The 15,223-nt window shown below is 40.4% G+C and overlaps 1 protein-coding gene across 2 annotated transcripts in view; it reads right to left on the bottom strand.

Annotated features, from left to right (window-relative positions):
- Positions 1 to 15,223, bottom strand: part of gask1a (golgi associated kinase 1A) — a 39,205-nt gene that overhangs the window by 5,101 nt on the left and 18,881 nt on the right. For both annotated transcript variants that reach the window (XM_051076251.1, XM_018665776.2), the window contains 3 exons: positions 11,831 to 12,973; positions 10,161 to 10,598; positions 853 to 975 (listed from right to left, as the gene is read on the bottom strand). In XM_051076251.1, the coding sequence (XP_050932208.1) occupies positions 853 to 975; positions 10,161 to 10,598; positions 11,831 to 12,973 (1,704 nt within the window). The remainder of the gene's footprint in view (positions 1 to 852; positions 976 to 10,160; positions 10,599 to 11,830; positions 12,974 to 15,223) is intronic.

Here is a 15,223-nt window from a genome sequence, read left to right as displayed (position 1 = left end):
CACTAAGGTTTCAGTAGGTAATTGATTCTGGGAGACAGCAACAACAGCAGAGTGAAAAAATCTCCTGCTGTGATTTTCACAGAAACACCTTTGTCTAGTTTTACACGTTGTAGTTGACAATACAAATCATACATGCAGTAACGTAATCAGCTCCTCCTCGAAAACATCTGCCAGCCTGAGAGCTCATTGGCCAGCTTTGAAAAACATATACATCAACACTGCTGGTAATCATTTAAATATGGATCCACTCTGCTGTGTTGCCATGGAAGACTGGCAACAGCAAAATGTTTTGCAACAAAAAAAAACAAACAGGACAGTCGAGGAGGATTTCGTTCTTTCTGCTGCTATAATTAGAAATTACTTATTAGTTGTATTGCTATGTTAGCAGGTAATACTTTAATAATCATTACTATCATTACTACTGCTTTATTATTAGCATCACCTTACACTTTATATGGAATCTGTGTTATGCTATGTTCTTCTGTCACTATTTTCTCTTTTGTTGTGATATGGCGCTATAGAAATAAAACTGAATTGAATTGAATTGAAATTGAATAGTTCTTCATCATTCCCACTGAGAATAATAATTTGACAATGACAGAAAACAGTGGCATTCAAAGCCTTAAAATTAAACAACGATTTGGCTTAGAAGGAAAAAAAAAGCATTTTCTATTTTCCTTTTTACCATCGCACCAATCAAAGCACAGATCAGTAAACTTGTCCTCAGATTTCCATTCTTTGTTTTGTGCAATTACTGCAAACCAAGAGAAAACACCCCAAAGGCTTTGCAGCATTTTCTCAACATTTCTCAATGCTTCTCAATGTGACATTAATCCTGTTTGTGATATGTACCAGGATGTGAACCAGCAGCAGGTCCTTGGTGTTGCCACACTTGGCATGCAGCAGGTTCTCCACACAGACTTCTGTTGGATCAGGTGTGAAACCACAGCAGTACCTGTCCAGACGATCGTTTACCTGCACAGACACACAAAGAACACAAACTAATTAACTTTGACATTGTGAGCTTTTGAAGTTATTGACACAAAGGCATAGTTTCTTGTGAAGAACTGATGTAAAATCCTTCTTGTGTGGCACATTTTGCCCCCAGTTTTGCCTCTTAGGCTGCACAATAACCCTCCACTAGCTGGGAGCTGTATGCATCCTGCAAGGAAGATTTAATCTATATTTTCATTTAGATGTAACAATTTAAGTTTAAAAATCAATCAGAGGAGTAAAGGACAACGCTTGGTAAAGATACAAATACATTTCTGATTTTAAGTAGAGACAGCAAACTACTAAATAATACAATTTACACTGAATTTTCAAGTTGTTAGACTATAGTCGTTGTAAGGAGCATGATAACCAACATATTATTTGTTGGATTGATATAAATATATATAAATGCGGGAGATAGTATTCATGTAGCTGACTGAACAACCCATGACTTCACTGTGTGCTATCCCACTTCTCAAACCACAGCTACGTCCCTGTGTTCCCTGTGTAAAATGTGATGTGAAATAAAGATCAGAGAGAAATAACAAAAACACACATTGCACCCTCAGCTTTTGATTAGTGTGCACAGACTTCCACTGTAGATCATGCTGAAACAACCAGTGTTGGCTCATCACACCAGTCAGTGATCTACCTCTGGCTCCCAGTCAGACAGATAATCTCATGCAGTTCTATCAGTATGAAAACAGATGAAACTACACTGACATCTGAATGCACGTGGACAGCAAGTGAAACAAATGAGGATAGTTTCAGTGATGAAGGATAAACATGAATTTACAACCCAAAATTCTTGGTGTGACTCATCAGAGATGACGGCCTACGTGGCATACTCTGCAGACGCTGCCAAAAATATAAAAATAAAGTTGGAGTGAGGAACGTCTCAGGAGATGCCTGTGGTTTGGGGAAATTTAACCCAGCGCGACATCTGCTGAAGAGATTTGTAATACTACTGACACATCATCTGATGTCTGAGTAGACAGTTAAATAATAAATTCCTTCACTGTGGACATTCACAGACTGTACACATACAGTGCAACTTCAGTGTGATTTCTGCTTAAATCCAAAAACACACATTGAAGGAAAATTCCACAGCTTTTATTTTAGCCATCAGATGTTGATTTGACAATATTTCATCTATCTGATAACGTGTACGTGTGTACTGGATGACACTGGATAATGGATTATGGATTTAAAACAAGTTAATTTATGAAAAAGTGTGCAGCAGAACTCTACATTTGCCTGATAGCTGATATATTTAGAATTAATCCAACCACAACGAATCACAGTGTATAAACAGGAGGGAACAGACAACAGTTAATACTTTGGGTTACTAACAGTTATTTTCATGATCAGTTACTCAGCTGATTATTTTAGAAACTGAATGTTTGGTCTATGAGTTGTTAGGAAAAAGTGAAAAATGTTAACATGTCATGAAGTTTAACTACAGGTAATAAATCTAAAATGACATTATGTTTGGACAGGCTGAATGTTGGACTATAACTTGACATGGAAAAAATTTGTGACTCGCAAAACCATAACTTAACCTAGGCTTACAGCTTGAGTAATAATTTAACTGTTTCTTTCAGTGTGGAATCTTTCTGGGGAATTTAACGGAATTTTCCTTTAAATCTTTAATTTAATTAAATTTAATAACATCCTTAATCTATACAGTAAGCAAGCCTAACAATAAGAAGCTGTGGGGTGGGTAGAAATCAACTCCTGCAGGATGCGGTGGAGAATCACATTCTTCTGTTCTGCCGCTGAAGAAATGATCAACAAGACGAGAGGATCTTGTCAGTGTGAGAGCCTTGTGCTTTACTCGCATGGTGAGAAAAGGTTGGAAACAGATGCAACCTTGATGAGATCTGAGTGTTTGTGAGGGTATGTGTGTTTGCTCTCTGTGTGTATGTGCTGTATGTGAGTTTAGTGTGTTGCGGTGCGCTCGTGCGTGGCTGTGTGACCCAAACAGCCCTGGTGACTTTAGGTCATCGGCGTGTGTGCGTGATAGAGGAGGTGTTTGTGTGTTTCGTTGTGTAGTAAAGCTCCACCTCCATTGTTCCTCCTCACTTGTGTGGTGCTTTTCGGAGGCTTCTCGCCCTGCTGCCACATTTCACTCCCACACTGGAATACACTGGTTTTGAGTTTGGTCCAGCAGTCTTGTGGAGACTGAGCCAATATTGACTTACACTGCTACTGAACACCAGCAAGCCTCAGGGAAAGACAAGCTGTGGTGCTCTGCTGAGGTCAGAGTCAACACCAAATTAAAGTGGAACAAACTGTAAAGTGAACATGTGGAGTCTGATTTACTGAAAAACCTGTAACTGCCAGTCTCCATACACACACTGTGATCTGTGTCTTTCAGATCTTTCAAAACTTATTTCCCCTTATCTTAAAAAGAACACTCACTGCCCACACCATGGGACTGAGTGGAACAGTGAAAATGCAGTGGAGAAATATCAACATGCAGGTTTTCTGCACATTAATTAAGACTTTATGTAGGAGCTGCTTTTTTATTTGCCTTCCAGCCATAGTGGCTATTACAACAACAAATTCAAAATGAACATTTTTTTGTTTGGCTTGTTTCAGTGGCCTACGCTGTCGTGTGAATTTACACTCTGCAGTTACACGGCCAAACACCAGCTGGCGGTGGGGTTTTCACGGCACTGTGTTGGACGTCTTGATGTAGTTAATGTTGAAGTTTGAGCGAATAAATGTTACAGCTACTTTTACTTTAAATTACTGCGAAGATGTCTGTGTGTATGACTACTGTACAGAGTGAGGCAGAGGGAGGAGCAGCTTTCTGTGCTGGTCTGGTTCTGGTCTGCCTCGCCATGATGTGCAGTTACATTTGTAGTGAGGTGCTCATCAGGCTATGATGTAGGGTCAGCAGCTATGCAGCAGTACACAGTGATGGTCAGTAATTTAGAGTTTTACAGAGGCCAAACATCCCTTTAAGTTGAATCTGCTTCTTTCTGATCATCAGGCAGTGACCCTCATCAAGACCCGTTTGCTTAACTGTTATTCTCCAGATTTCATCTCAGTTGAGTCTGAAACACCAAACTGTCAGGTCTGTACACAAAATGTTTCAAAATCAAGTAAGCTTATCTGAAATTTGGCCTGAAAAGCAAATCCATGCTTCCAGGTGCAAAACCCTTTTGATCTCAGTGACACCCCATCCTTACCCCCCTACACTGGCAGAACTGTAAGATGAGCAAAATCTTGTTCTGCCCAGTCTCTGGTATGGACCTCATCAGCTTGTCTGACCATGATCACACTTTTAACTGATTTCAGACTATAATCTGAGATTGTCACTAACACGCTGACCATGCTGAGCTTTGGTCGATTTAGCCTTACATCTGTAGGAACTGTTAGGTAGCAGTCTGGAGCAGTGCAGCTTTCATTTTTAAAACCTGCGAATCAAATGGTCACCTTATCCTCAGTTCCTCTATCCTCCCCAGGGTGTCCTCCACTGCCACTGTGTGTTTGAATGAATGAGCGAGTGTGTGTCCTTCACACTGCTCTTCGTGCACCTTTGGTGTTTGGTTCCCTGCTATCAGAGCCCGGGGAGGTGTTAAAGGAGCAGGTAGGAACAAGTGTTCAGAGGCATGCTCATCGGCTCTCAGCAGATCAATAGGAGGCTATTAGAGCTTGGCCCTGTTACAGGGATTGACTTCTGGCAGCATGGGGGAGAGAGCTGCCTCATGGGTTATTCATATTCAGCCCCACACACTGTAGATTGGTGTTAGATACACATTCCATCTCAGTGTGTGGACAGAACAAAGCAGGACAAAATTACTACTGAAAATTGTAAAATCAGCGACAGCGTGTACAGTCTGCAGTGTAAGTGGAGTGTGTCAGAGCACGCTCAACAATGTGGAGGTGAAATGTGAAAATAACGGTGAAATACTCCCACTGGATGGACTGAGTCTGACAGACATTTAGAGGATGTGCACATGTATGACAGTAAATGCACAGACAGAAACACAGCAAGCTGCACTGTGTGTTTTCAGTTTTCAGATAAACAGTGAGAATTAAAACATCCAGATGACATGTTTAGGGAGTCCCAGCAGCCATGTTGAACACACTCAGAGAAAAGCCTAATAGAATAGAATAGAATAGATCTTTATTGTCACTGTCCCAAAACAATGGAACACCATTTAGCAGCTCTTGGAATGACAGCACAGATAAAATATAAAATACAATTAAATAAAAATAATGAATATAAAAATAGAGATGATACATGATGACATTAATAGCCATCAGAGCTACTACTGTCAGCTAATCAGCTAACTACCTATACCAGCTACTATTAAGTAAGCAGTTGACTCAGTAACCAACCACAACGATGCAATGACATGCTGCACAAGTGTGTGAGGAGACTAATCTGGATCTTATGCACAGCACTGTAGTCTTAGCATTACATTTAAAAACAAAAAAGGTTTTCACAAGTCAGTGACATTGGGTGAGAGGCGGGGAACACCCTGGACAGTCCTGTGACAGACTGACAGAGAAACAACCAGTACTGTAATACTGCTGATACATTTTGAATAAATAAAATATTTGTATTTTGTATTACGAATCTGACCAAAATAAACCAAATATAGCTCAATATATCAGATATATAGCTAATTGCCACTGGGGCTGTCAGGCTTGATACAGTAAACAATTTACTGTATCTTTTTAAATTACTATGAGATTGACAGCTACTAAAACCAAGCTCATGAACCAGTGCATCAACAACCTCCTTTACTTCCTGAACCAAATCAAGCAGCTTGTCCTGCTCAGACCACCTCTTATCACAAACACCTGTTTAATCTATGGTGGTGTTTACATCAACGTCTCCAGACAACAAAATCACCAAACCCCCTCTATGTATGTTGATTTTTTCTTCCATCTAGTACAGATATACAAGTCTGTACTGAGTTCCATTATTGAGTGATCCTTATCAGAAATAAAATACTCACAGTATTTGTAGTGGTGGCTTTATACTCTGTGAATATACACAGATATGAATAACTGAATGCAACACTCTTAATCATGATGATGAAATTATGATATTTATTGCCACAATATATCACTGTTTGTTGGTACAGTGAAAATTCACATTGGATTTTGTTTATGGAAAAAGAGCTGACAGTGTTTTTGTTCTCCAGCCATCACTGTGTCATGTGATGCAGGGAGGGCCGGGTTTCCTGCAATGCTGTCATAGAGCTGAGCCTCTACAGAGAGGTGCTAAATCATAGTGAAGGTGGGGCATTGTGCCATGCTGTATAACTGCAGAGTCAGCCACTGGACCTTGCTGAAGTCACATGGATAAAATCACTCACAGAAAAAGGGGGTGGGGGTGGGAGTGCCTTTATCCCTTACAACTTTGGTTTTGGTTTTAGCCTGCTATAATTTAATACAGCCAGAAATTATTAGCATTATCGTCTGTATAGTAGAGTATAGTGGTTATTATAATGGGTAAATCTGGGTGGTGACTTTGGGCTTAATTGTCCTTCTCACTGTTTCAGGCAAAGCAATGTGAACCTCCTAAAACTCCAAAGAAATACTTTAGACTGTATTTAAAAGCCATTTAAAAACCAATAATGTTTTTCAGCACAGGATGTTCCCCCCTGGATTAGCAAATGTACCCACAGATGAACTTCAACTGAGTAGCAAGCCCTCCAACCTAAATGAGGTTGGTTGCTTACCCTTGGATGCATAGGAGTGTACCATCAGCAGGCGGAGCATACCATTGTTGTCATGCAGGTTGTCTCCACTACACTCTTTCAGTCCAGAGTAGTGTAGTTAGCTCTTTTTACAGTTGTTCTGACGGAATAAGTCGTACTTAAGGGAGTAAATAAAGCTTACTGCCTTAAGCACAACTCCCTCCACTTCTCTATGCAGATTGTCAACCGTCTCACTGCTTTTCATTTCATATCGGGACTGTGTTGGATAAATAATCAGTTACTCAGGCTTTCAGATATTTAGTCAAATATATAAAAAAAAAACAAAAAGATAACATTAACATTTTTAATGCTGAAGTGAATTATATAAAAAATAAACTAAATTACATTAAGACTCTGACGTGGTTTGAGCATCTGACTTTATCCTCTGTCAGTAATGTGTGTAACATGATTGATCGGGACCAGTGCAGAGTGTTTCTGTATCATGGCCCATGAGCAGCTTTCTTGTGCTGTTTCATATGAATATGCATAATCATTGTGCCTGGATTTGGTGATTGGTGCTCCAGAATAGCTGATTCAGTTTGCATCTCTGTCAACATGTCTGCTATCCATGAAAGTTGAGTATTCCCTCTGTCTAACAACGTGTTGTGAAGACTGTCCTGCCCTTCATGATCACACAGCTTTGTGAAGGCAGTTTCTCCGGTTACAGGATGGTTGGTTATAAAACAAATTCATTACAAAACTAGAAACAGGCCTAAATTTCTAGTAGTGAGCTTTTTATTTTTCCTTGTAATATCTGGTATTAAAAGCAGTGATTAATAAATAAATACATAACAAAGTCTGACAGGTTTTTATAACTGATGTATCAGTGATCTGATGGTTTTTATTTCCTGGTAACTGGTATCACACCAGTCAAATTCATTGTCTGAATGAACAAGAGGCAGCCATCTCTCCCCCACAGGCGCCCCCTACTGACATTCTCATACTGGCCATGCTGTGGCACAAATGTGCTCCATCTGCTTTAAAAGTGCTCCGATCACATGGTACAGTGTGACATGTTAAAGCGCTACTACTGCAGGAGTGAATGTAATTGAAAGTTTTTGCGTTTGCATGATAATTATTTTAGACCCTGTCAAATCATGGCTGTAGTCATTGGCACCAAACTTAATCTCTAGACAAGTCCAGGACCAGTTACAATTAATTATTGAGTTAAGAACTGTTTCATATGGGATTGAGTCAAGACGAAAGACAAAGGTTTAATCTGCAATGTACTTAATGTAACAAGCACCAATTTACAGTTTTACACATTTTGCTCTCTCCACACAGAACTCCACCCTGGTGAGGCGACAGCACTAACCACTGCACCACTGTGCTGCCTGAAACACAGCTGCAGTTGTTCTAAAAACACTGAATGAATCCACATGGCACTCAGTGCTGAAGATCACAACACTTAATACGACCTGCAATAAGGCCATCACTAACACAAATCATTTGTCCTGTGTGAAAAACAAGACTAAAGGCTCCAGTGCACTGTAGTAACCAGCACACAATCTCCTCTGTGGGTGTGTGTCTGCAACAACCAATGTGTATACTCATACAGCTGCGCTCTCATCCACGAGGGGGTTGTTGCTCTCTCTGACACTGAGGTAGTTGCTGTGGACCAGTCTTTAGAAATCACACAAGAGGGCTGCTTTACAAGAAGAAAACAGGAAAAGACTAATGTGACTATTACAGTTTCTTTAGTGTACAGCACACATGCTGGGGTGTTTTTATGTTTTTCTGGTCTTTGTAAGTACATTGGTTGTCTGATAATCATTGTATTAGGAAATGCAAAAAGAAGTGACTGAGTCTGAAGTCCCACAGAGCAATGAGCCAATCGTCAATTAGGTTGATGTAGGTTTGGCTTTTTATACATGTATTAATGTATGTGTTTGCATGTGAGGATTGACTCACTCACTTAATGTAGATGAACATTTCTGCCAGTAATGCAGTTTTGATAAGCAAGATTATCTCATGAATTTTCACATTTTCACATTTTTAATTTGACATCTGTGTCTAAATAATTGAGAGCAAAACAAGGTAAAAGCCTTGTATATTGCTGGACCATGTAGGGTCAGTGAGCAAAACTGAAGACGTTGTTAAAAACTGCTGTAACTACTCTCTGACCCTGCCAGCCAGGGGCCTCTTTGTTTGGACTCAAACATGGAGAATGTTCTCCACTGATCCACAGGTGGCAGTAAGATGACAAGCTATGCTCCCCTATAGTATGCTGAGCAGGCCTATGTAAATATGAATGGATGGATACACCCCTGCTGTTGAGAGTCATCAATAAAAGCAATTGGATACCAGGGCAACAATACAACACCGGTGACATTAGAAACTGCCAACAATGCAATTAACACCAATAACATAATCACATCAATAGTCTCAGTAGAGTAACAGATGGATTCATATTGACCTATGCTGCATACTTGGATTAGGCTTTGAGTAACTAAACAAATACATGAATAAGGAATGCAGTTAAGTAAGAAGAAGAAAATTCACATTTACAAAACCTCCACATGCAAATAAAACACTGTTTATCTACAGTCACAATTAACTGTTCTGCTGTAGAATGTAACAAGCTATCAGTGGAAAAAGATGGCATTTTACTGCTGTCCATTATTATCTCAGCCACATGCCTTCTTGCTGAACCATTACTGCTCTCTTGTGTAAACCTCACTGACAACTGTTTGGGAAACTTTCTGCACAGCTTCATGGTAATTATATATGTGATCAGATTATCTCAATTGCACATTGATCTGAATCTTTGATCACATTTTAAGTTCAATGGCTCTGCCAGCAAGGACATCTGCTATGTGTTTTTGAGACCAGAAATGAATCATTTCTATTCAGTCTATGTGTGACTCTTCCCATACACTGAGCGAATCAAAGCACAGATGAATACATCTGTGTGATTTGATAGTCAGTGTGAAACTAGTACACAGGTCATTTCATCACCTGTACCCACTAAAGCAGAAATCAATGCCTGTGAATGATGAAGAATGAACAGCAGTTGATGACACTGATTTAGTGTGTTGTAGCTCAGCCATACCAGCATTTAAAATGATTATTTCAGTGGAATCACAGTGATCAACAGAATCATACATGGAGGCTAAATCTGCACAAATTTTAAATTCAACTTTGGTGAACTTTGACTCACAAATGTGTGCAGTTGACCAACAGCATACTGCCTTAGCAGTGTGAACAACTATATAAACTGCTCTACAAAAGGTGGTTTACATGGTTTATATCTCTTGAATGGACTCTGAATTTATCAGTAACCTGGCTAGCTAGCATGCTAACAGACAGCTAGTAAGCAAGCTAGCTAGCTTGGGTAACTTCCGTGCGCCCAGCCAAAGACCTTCACCAGCTCTGTTGATAATGTAAAAAAAAAATCTGATAAGCCACAGCATGAGAGAGAAAAAACACTGTTCTTACCTGTAATAAGAAGTCAAAAAGAGCCAGTCTCCCCCACTCTGAGTGGTGGACTCCCACACAGGGTAATGACCTCAGGTCTGCTTCACTCCCACAGTGGGCATGCAGCAGCTTCTGGTACTGAACCCAGCTGAGCGGTACTGAGTTCTGGTCGTTGTCTCTATCAGCTAGGTGCTGAATATCTGGGTCCCACCACAGTACAGGTCTGGGGGTACCGCTGATGTATCGATATGGTAGAATGTCACTGTGGAAAGTCCTCAGCACCGCAGGGAGACTTCTGTTGAGTCCCAGCACTCTGTCCAGGTGGAAGGCAAAAACCTCGAACCAGTCATCGGTGCGTTTGATCAGGGAGCAGCTCCCCTGCTGGCAGCGCTCCTTATGTGTCTCTGGTTGTCTTTGCCCATGTCTGTGCTGAGTTGAATCTCTCATCGGTGGTGGATGCTGTGATGGAGAAATAAAGTTATGTAAAGCTTTCCATTTATTTTGTATTTATAAAATTATGTATAGAACACCACACCCACTATCTAGAGTGCCTCAGGCTACAGCCATTAATATTTTGTTGAAATGGGTTAATTTACAATAATATGAATGTACATAAAATAATCAAACAATAACTTTCTCAGTCAGCAGTTGCTTAATAACACCAGGTCTGCCCTCAGTTTTCCACACTCTTTTTATATATATACAGTGTATTTTCTGCTTTAAGCTCTTTGACTACAAATTGTTTACACTTAACATATTTTGCTGATCATTTTCTGCTACAATTTTACATTTTTGGATGTTTTTTTTTCCTTCTGTTCCAGGAAGCTGCTGATTTACATAGATTTATGTAGAGAACAAAGATCAGTGAGCAAACCAAATCAAGTCTTCACAAATCCTTGTCAGTGTTACAGTATCACTGTCAGCACTATTATATTTTTTTTTTCTTACTGTCAATAAATTCCACAACTAGACTAAAACTGATCATGTGTTCATCTGTCTCTCAATGCTTTCTGACTTCCCTTATCTGTTCAGGCCACTGGTTCCCACTGAGGTCATACATCTAAACAAGACTAGTTCAAAACCTAGTCCAGGGACTGTGTATGTGTCAGTGTGTGAAATGATCACTCAGGGAGAAAGTCAGGGCTCTTTTGTGTTTATGTGTCCGCAGAGGGAAACATGACCTCGTGCTCACAGGGCGATACTGACCACTCTCTTGTTTGTTCAAAAAGTGGCTCAATTTGTCACTAGGGACCCAGTGCAACGGTTTGGATCACTGTTGTGTTTTTAATGGAGCTCTGCGGCATAGAGGGATGAACACCAATCATAAAATTGTTTTCATATATTCTCCTCAAATTGTTTAGCCCTATATATTATGTATTTCACTGACTTAATATCTCGTTTTTGCCTGTTGTAATTCTGCTACTCCTTCTTGTATTTACTGTATATACAAGTATACCTGTATACATGATATACATGTATATACATGTATACATGACTTTTGTTGCATGACTTTCTGCTTTGATAGAGTAGTACATCACCTGTTGCTCTTTGTGAGGTTTCTTGCTTTTTTCTGGTAAAGAACCAAAAGTCCAAACAGAGCATTACTTTATAAAAGGATACACTCATTTACATTATGTGAAATTTGAAATTAATCTACTAAATGTGTAATTAAAGACTGTCAAACAGTGTACCTGCTGGTGTGTAAGAGGTTCCAGTCCCACTTGGAGCACCTGTCCGTGAGCAGGCACCCTGGCCTTGCTGACCACCTCGCCCCCGGCGAGGAGCTCCATCTTCTGGATATCATCCTCACTGAGCCAGGGAAGAGGCCAGAGATCTGGACTAATCCTGACCTTCCTATGGTCACTGTCTGGGAAGTCCCGCTCTGTAAATCTCTGACACCAGCGGCTGTCATCTTTCTTTATGGCTGCCTTGGGTTTGGACAAAGCCTTTCTTTGGACCAATGACCTAGGATTCTTCTTTGCTTCAGAGGGATCCTCTGAGAGATTATGGTGTTTTCTGAGATCCCTGTAGGGCTTTTTCACAGTGAGCTGCTGCTTACTGACTTTATCAGATTTCCCAAAGTGCTTTCTTGCTTGTCTGTGTTTACCCAAAGTCTGGTGATGAGCTAGCTGTGCACTTGTATGGCTGCCATGTATTTGTGTGTCTGCATCCCTGTTTGTGTGTCTGTCCTCCCATCTGCCTGCCTGTCTGTCTGCAGCTCGTCTGTCACTTATTATGGTATCTGCTGCAGTAGGGATGTGAGCTGTGGTAGATTTGTTCCTTTGAAGATGAATGTATGCCTGTGGAGCATGCTTTACCACAGCACTGTGGTTGCTGGGCTTAATTCTATGTTTTGGCCTTGTGTTGTTGACTATAAACTGTGGGAGATGGGGATGCTGATGACTGGTTGGGTGCTGGACGACGCCTGCCATCTCTTTGCTTTTGTGTTTCTGTCTGTGTGAATCTGTGTGACTTTTCTCTTGCTCTCTCTTGATGCTGTTCTTGGCATTGCCAGCTGTGTCCCCAAACAGTTTAGGTGGCACCAAAAGTTTAAATGTCTCTTTTCCAGTATTGGTGTTCCAGACCCCGCTGTGGATGTGAGTGAGTGGCTGCTGAAAGGCAGTGGCTAGAGGCGGCTCCATGACTTGGGGTCTGGGTCTGAACTCCCCAGCGGAGCTCAGGGCACGGGATGAACGCCGGTCAATGTCAGCGGGTGGCAAAGGGAGGGGCAGAGTGATCGTCATCACTGAGAAAGCGAGGATCAGCATGAAGAGGGGGTAGAGGAGGAGCAGCCATTTTTGACCACAGCAGAGTTTTGGCCTCACTCGCCAGGCCTGTAGAATAAGAAATGGACAAAAAGAAAAGAAAGGCAGAATTACAAGTAGGAGGGAGACCAACAGAACCGTGATAATAATGAAGTGGTACCATAAATTTTAACGATAACATTTGCTCAAAACAGAAAGGAGTGTTCACATTCTCATGGGGTTAACCAAAGGCTGCACTGAGATCTCTTGGCTCCAGGCATGTGGAAAGCAAATGTGTTCATGATTCATACTCTGCAAGAGGAAAGGGAGTAGAAAAAAAACAAATAGAGCTTTGGCACATTATTCTGCTCTGTTCTGTGATATTACAATAGTAATGTGTGACCTTTAAGTATTTGTTACCCAAAATGGAAATGAGAGAAAAGTAGTAATTTGGTGACAAAGAGCGAGCAGAGCTAAAACATCCTGTTTATGCTGCACAAATCTGAATACTTAAGCAGCAGAATATAAAGCTTGTGTCAGCTGGCTGTGTGTTTCCAGTAGCTTACAGCAGAATTAGATTTATCCAGCTGAGACCCCATAATTCAGTGCTGCCTTCTGCACACAGTGCACAGCTAGGGGAAAAGCCATATTTCATACAATACACTATCACTGCCCCAATATGGCTTACTGTACTTTATCTTAAAAGTGATTTTGCTGTAGGAATTCAAAGTCCTGGCCCTTTATTTACTGTGGAGTCAGGCTGTGCAGTACCAGCCATACATGCTATTTCATGCCTTTAAATAGAGGCAACAATTTAGGTCAGTGAAACTAATATTCAAATAATACAACCAAAACAAAGCCTTTAAAAGATTTATTGCAGAGTATTTCATTGTTTGTGTTGGAAGAAGTGTCCATATCATTGCTTACTCTATATGACAGAAACCATCTGAAAGGAAACTACATGGCATTTCCTCTGCAGACAGGGTGGCCTACCAGTGGAAAGATAAACAGTAATCGAGGAAGCATAGACCACCTATCCCAATAATGAGGCTTCCTTTCATTCCCCAAAACTGGAATCATGCCCAGTGTACAGGAGCAACCGAAACATGAACCACACAGTTCATGCTCCATCTGAATGCCCTAATTTCTATCCCCACCTATGAGTAAAGCCATAGGTGAAAGGCTGCGCTTTTCATGTCTCAACAGAATGACCTAGATAACTGCAACCTTTCCTCTCTGCTGCTCACTCCCTCTCCCTCTCTGTCCACCTCTCTTTTCCTTCATTTAGGTGAAGGCAGAGTGAAGGAATGTTTCAGACCCTTGAGACGTCTTCCTCATCTTAGAGCCGTTAACAACATTCCCAGATCCCTCCACCTGTGAAAGGATCCCATTATTCTTCTACTAGACTGGAATGGCCTGAACCAGGCTCCCTGTGCTGGCAGCTTAACTCCTGACAGAGCCTGACACATTATACACACTTCTACATAAACAGTGGGCTCCCAGTGTGAGACTTAGTGTATCAGTCAGACTCAAATACATATTTAACCATTACACAGACTCTTTTTTTATGTTGCAGTGTAACACAAGGTGTATTGAATCTACAGTGTTGTATAGGGGCTACACAATGAATACTAATCAGGGGGCAATAGAATGTCACTGAATTACAGCAGTTAGTGTGAGACTTTTGTGAATCACACTAAATAAAAGCAATCATTGCTGAGAAGAGTGGCAGCCTCTACTGACCTCTAAATGCCTTTTTATATTTCACACCACTGGGATGGATTTCACAGCAAATCTACAAGATTGTCTTCCTCTGCCTCATTCTAGTGGAATAAATGAGAGGTTACTAACTTACATTTTTTAACCTTTGTTTTAATGACATTAGAGCTACAACTGTAAGTCAGCTGACATTTTCTATTAATCATTTCAATCATTTTTCAAACATTAATGTCAAATAATTGCTGGTTCAAGCTCCTCAAATGTGATAACTTGCACAGGGATTGTAAATGCATTTTATTTTACTTTATTTTACTATTTGTCTAAATCATTAATTGATTCATTAAGAAAAGAAGTGGCAGATGAATCAGTAATCATTAGTTTCAGTCCAAAATGACAAACTATAAGGATGTTTATTGAAGCAAAACATAGTACCTTTAAATTGCTACTTAAAAGTCAATAATATAGATATATACTTTTTAAAGTTGCGTTCCTTTTATCCATTATATCAACTGCCATTCCAAACTACTATTGTAAGTCTCCTGGACGAAAAATACCCAGACAATCCATTTTGCATGTATGTGTGACACAGAATATATGTTTACAGAGTACATTACATGTTAT

The sequence above is a fragment of the Lates calcarifer genome, linkage group LG15, assembly GCF_001640805.2.
Source record: "Lates calcarifer isolate ASB-BC8 linkage group LG15, TLL_Latcal_v3, whole genome shotgun sequence".
NCBI classification, from domain to species: domain Eukaryota; kingdom Metazoa; phylum Chordata; class Actinopteri; family Centropomidae; genus Lates; species Lates calcarifer.
Note: the sequence above shows the minus strand (reverse complement) of the source record. Positions and strands in the feature narration are given on the sequence as shown.